Consider the following 4,667-nt stretch of genomic DNA (forward strand, 5'->3'; position numbering starts at 1 on the left):
TTCTCCATCAATAATGTGCAACATCATATCAGTTTCATGGTATATTATATTACCTGATATGGAGGGAAGCATGCACGCAATTGTTTAGTAAGTCAATGGAAACCAGTATGGACCTCAGTCGTCTTTTCTTCTTTTTTTTGACAGAATGGACCTCAGCAGCCAGTTTAACCTTATTTCTTCTTCTCATTTTTAAGCACAGATGGAGTTCTATGTACTTTTTGTGCTACATCGACTTAAATTTATATACATACTAATATACAAAAAAATGATAACAAATTAATGGTATGATATATATTTGAATGACGAGGTTTAAATATTTGCTTAACAAAAACAAATATTTACGGGGAGTCCGGGATGATTGGGACTTGGTAAAAATTATCATGCATATCGAAGTGTTGGCAATAATATTAAAACAAGTGTTTGAATGGGTGTTCCTGATAAAATGAGGAATATATATAGAAAAGATTATAAATTATATGTAAATTTGAAAAATCAAAGATATTATTTTTGATTGGTAATTCAATACCGAACATTTTTGTGTAGCCCGTAGAACTTCTACCCGTTCTAAAACTTCAAACCCTCGTGCTTTGCTTAGTTCATATTAATATTCGGACAGACCCCAAGTATGGCGATTGTACAACATTGATAAAATGGTAACGTACTTCTGGTATTCCTTGCTATATCTGTCCTGGAATCATTTTTGAGTACAAATCAAATAGCCACAGATCCGTTCATGCAAGTACTTGTTTAGGCATGAACCAAATAGTCCGGTGACATAAAATATATAAATTCCAAACCATGAGAGAGCGGCAAAATACCTTTAAGGGCCTGTACATGCATTCTTTAGCAATCTCAGGTCATCGAAGTATAGTGGACAAGTTGGTGGATGATCAAAAGTTGCATTGTACATTGTCAACTATGAGGAATTTTGGATCGATTTCAACTTTTGAAAATAGAAATTTCTTCAGTATCGCGAAATACATGGATAGTTAGGATCTTAGAGAGGGCCACTCAGCCCTAATCAAGTAATATATAGCTCCGTACCATTTATATATCAAGGGATATTCTTTTAGATTTTGACTTGTGTGGTTTCCACTTGGACCTGTAGAAATAAAATAAAAAATTATATGAAATTATTTCGATCGCGATTTTCCCTCTATTAATAGTTTCATTTTTTCCGAATCTACAAACCACCAACATTCTTCATTACATCAATTGGTGTTTCTGCTATGGCTCCTTTTTCTAACTCATGCATTGTGTCATTAGTGATCATACTAATGGTTTTAAAGTTGCAGATGTTCATTATCAGAGCTGCGCCTCAAGTCCCTTGCTACTTTATTTTCGGAGACTCGCTCGTGGATAATGGCAACAACAATAATCTCATAACTCAGGCCAAAGTGAACTACCCTCCCTACGGAGTCGATTTTGTCAACCAAACTGCAACTGGAAGATTCTGTAATGGTGAAAACACTGCGGATATCATCGGTATTTCTGCATTCACCATCAATTTTTAGCACTAGGCGTGCTTTGATTTAGATGGCACTAGGCGTTCTTTGATTTAGACAAATTTATGTATGTGTATTTTTTTTATTTTTTTTTGTCAGGGGCATGTGTAGTTTTAAGCGTAAAGTATTTCAGAAATTTTCAGAAACTATGCTAATGGCCACACTAACATATATAACAATGTATAACAGGCAGGTATCTGGGTTTTGCTAATTACACTCCACCGTACGCAACTGCAAGAGGCCCGGAAATTCTGCAGGGGGTGAATTATGGATCAGGAGGATCTGGAATTCGCGATGAATCCGGACAAAACCTGGTAAATAGAGTTTAAATTGTTGATATATTTTCCTGCATAGAGTCTACTGACAACCACCACAAAAGTATTACTCAAATTTTTAAAACTTTTCGAAGTAGTATTGCCTACTTGCCCGAATCAAAAAGGTCCATATCTTACTACATCCTTTCTCTGTTTTACGATTTTTCAGGGAGACCGGTTTAGCTTTAACGAACAATTACTGAATCACGGAATTACAGTTTTCCAAATAGGGGTTTTACAGGGAAACGCAAGTTTTACGAAGGAGTACCTGAGTAAGTGCATTTATACAGTTGGGATGGGAAGTAACGATTACATAAACAACTATTACATGCCCCAGAAGTACCTTACAAGCAGGACGTACACACCAGAACAATATGCAGATGTTCTCATCAAACAATACACAAAACAACTGAGGGTATGTAACTGCCTGCCAAGTAATTAAAATTCAAACTTCCTAAACTCTATAACTTCTCGTTAACTTCTTGACCAAATAGTAAATTACCATTGCTCCTTTATCAAAATTCCTTTTTGTATTGGACGTAGATTTTATACAATCAAGGAGGTAGAAAAGTGGCTGTTTTTGGACTTGGCCTAATAGGTTGTGCACCGGAAATTGTCATAAAATTTGGCGCGGATGCATCAGGATGCGTCGATAGTGTTAATGCTGCAGTTGCACTATTCAACGACCGACTTAAGCCACTTGTTGATGACTTCAACAGCAATCTACCTGCTGCAAAATTCATCTATATTAACATCACTAATATAAATTCTGGAGATCCTACTCTTGCTGGTAAGATGAATATAATATAACTAAGAATTGACATAAAAATTCGAACAAATTAACTTTTCTTTACATAAATTGGCTGAAAATTTCAGGCTTCAGTGTCTTCACTCCATGTTGCATAGCCTCAGTAGATATCGGGAAGGGACAGTGTGAACCAAACCTTCCTCCGTGCACCAACAGGAGAGTCTATATTTTCTGGGATAACTTTCATCCTACAGAAGCCGTGAATAACATCACTGCGACGAGATCTTACATGGCTGCCTCTCCGATGGACTCCTACCCAATGGATATCCGCAGCTTGGCTCAGCGTTGAGTAATTTCTAAATGTATAAGAACTGATAAAAATGAACTGTGTCAGTTATAAATCGTCACTTTACTTAATAATAAGCTTTTCACAAACACTCTATCAGCTTATAAACTTTTGGAGAGATATCTGTATTAGTTTGTGATCGCTACCATGTACGTGAAAAGAATTCCTAATAATTGTTCCGGACGAACCTAGTTAATTACATGAGATTTTCTGCTTGTGTTTTCTGTATTAAACACTTTCATATATTAAGACACTTCATTGGTATCAAAATTACAAAATACCAGTGCCGTACTTATGCAATATGATGAGATTAATTTGAGGAAAAATAGATTTTCATAACCAGAACCCATAATCCATGAAACCCGTACTAGCCCTACCACCAAACTTGCAGTCACTAACTGAGACAGCACCTCTTCCCAGACCAACTTGCAAACCTAAAGCCCGTACTAGCCATGAACATCAGAAGCCGAGAATCACAACCATCATATTAAACCATGCTGAAGTGATAAAGTCAAGTTGACTTCTGTAAATAGTTTGTTAGACAAGTTGTTACAGTTAGTACTGCAGTAGTGGCTAGTAGTGGTGTATAAATACTCTAGAACAGCTGTAGCTTCACTTTACTTTTCTCTTCCACAAACTATTACTTTTCTCTGCAATAGTGAATACAGTAACAGTAGAGCTATGGCTTCTTAGTTGTGTTTCTTAGTAATATCTACTCCTTCTTTCTTGTTTCTTCACGGTTATAGATCGATATTATCAAATTTAATATGGTATCAGAGCTTTCCGCAACATTCTCGATCGTCTTCTTCGTCTAGGGTTTCGATTTCGCTGATTCTTCTGCCTAGGGTTTCGATCTTCATGACTTCTCTGCTAGTTCTTGATGAATCGCATCCACATCCCAATCGCAACTCGTATGTTAATGTTGTAACAGGTACTACTTCTCAATCTATGGCGAATCCTCACACTACCACAGATAATGCTTCTGATGTTAATAGTATTAGTCACAATACGCATCCTCTGTATTTGCATAATAATGATCAGCCTGACATGATTCTCATTTCTAAAAAGCTTATCGGATCTGAGAATTTTGCTAGTTGGAAGCGATCTATCCTGTTTGCTTTATCTACTAATAAATAAGCTTGTCATTCTCAATGGACAATATAAGGCTCTTGATGATGATTCTCCTCTGTTTCCTCACTGGAAGCGTGTTAATGATATGGTTATCACTTGGATTCTGAACACTGTTTCTGATGAAATAAGCAATAATATGAATTTTCTAGACAGTGCTTTTGATGTTTGGCGTGAATTGAATGAGAGGTTTTCAGTAGTGAGTGGTCACAAGATATGAACTTCAGAAAGATTTGTTTAAACTGGAACAAGGCACTGAATCTGTTGAGATTTATTTTCATAAACTGAAAGGTGCTTGGGACGAGTTGAATGCTTTAGAACCTCCTATAAAATGTACTTGTGGTGCTACAAAAGATTGGGAGTCTCAAATTGAAAAGAAACGTTTGATTCAGTTTTTGCATGATCTTCATAGTAGTTATACTGCAGCTAGAGGTCATCTTCTTATGATGAACCCATGGCCAACAGTCAATCAGGCATACATGCTTATCAAGCAAGAAGAGAAATAACGGCAGACTGCTGGTACTAGTACTCCTATTGCTATGATGGTCAATATCCCCAATTCTAAGCCTTCTACTTCTTTCTCTAATAATCAGAGAGCTTTTGATAAGTCTTCTTGTTCTGGTAAT

General features: G+C 36.4%; 1 protein-coding gene across 1 annotated transcript; it reads left to right on the top strand.

The window, feature by feature from the left end:
* Positions 1-1,177: 1,177 nt before the first annotated feature.
* LOC108203264 (GDSL esterase/lipase At1g29670-like) lies at positions 1,178-3,004 on the top strand. Its single transcript, XM_017372045.2, has 5 exons — positions 1,178-1,485; positions 1,695-1,819; positions 1,989-2,234; positions 2,363-2,609; positions 2,696-3,004. The coding sequence occupies exons 1-5, from the start codon at positions 1,230-1,232 to the stop codon at positions 2,914-2,916; spliced, it is 1,095 nt and encodes a 364-aa protein (XP_017227534.1). The 5' UTR covers positions 1,178-1,229; the 3' UTR covers positions 2,917-3,004.
* Positions 3,005-4,667: the final 1,663 nt, after the last annotated feature.

Source organism: Daucus carota, chromosome 2, assembly GCF_001625215.2.
Source record: "Daucus carota subsp. sativus chromosome 2, DH1 v3.0, whole genome shotgun sequence".
NCBI classification, from domain to species: Eukaryota; Viridiplantae; Streptophyta; class Magnoliopsida; order Apiales; family Apiaceae; genus Daucus; species Daucus carota.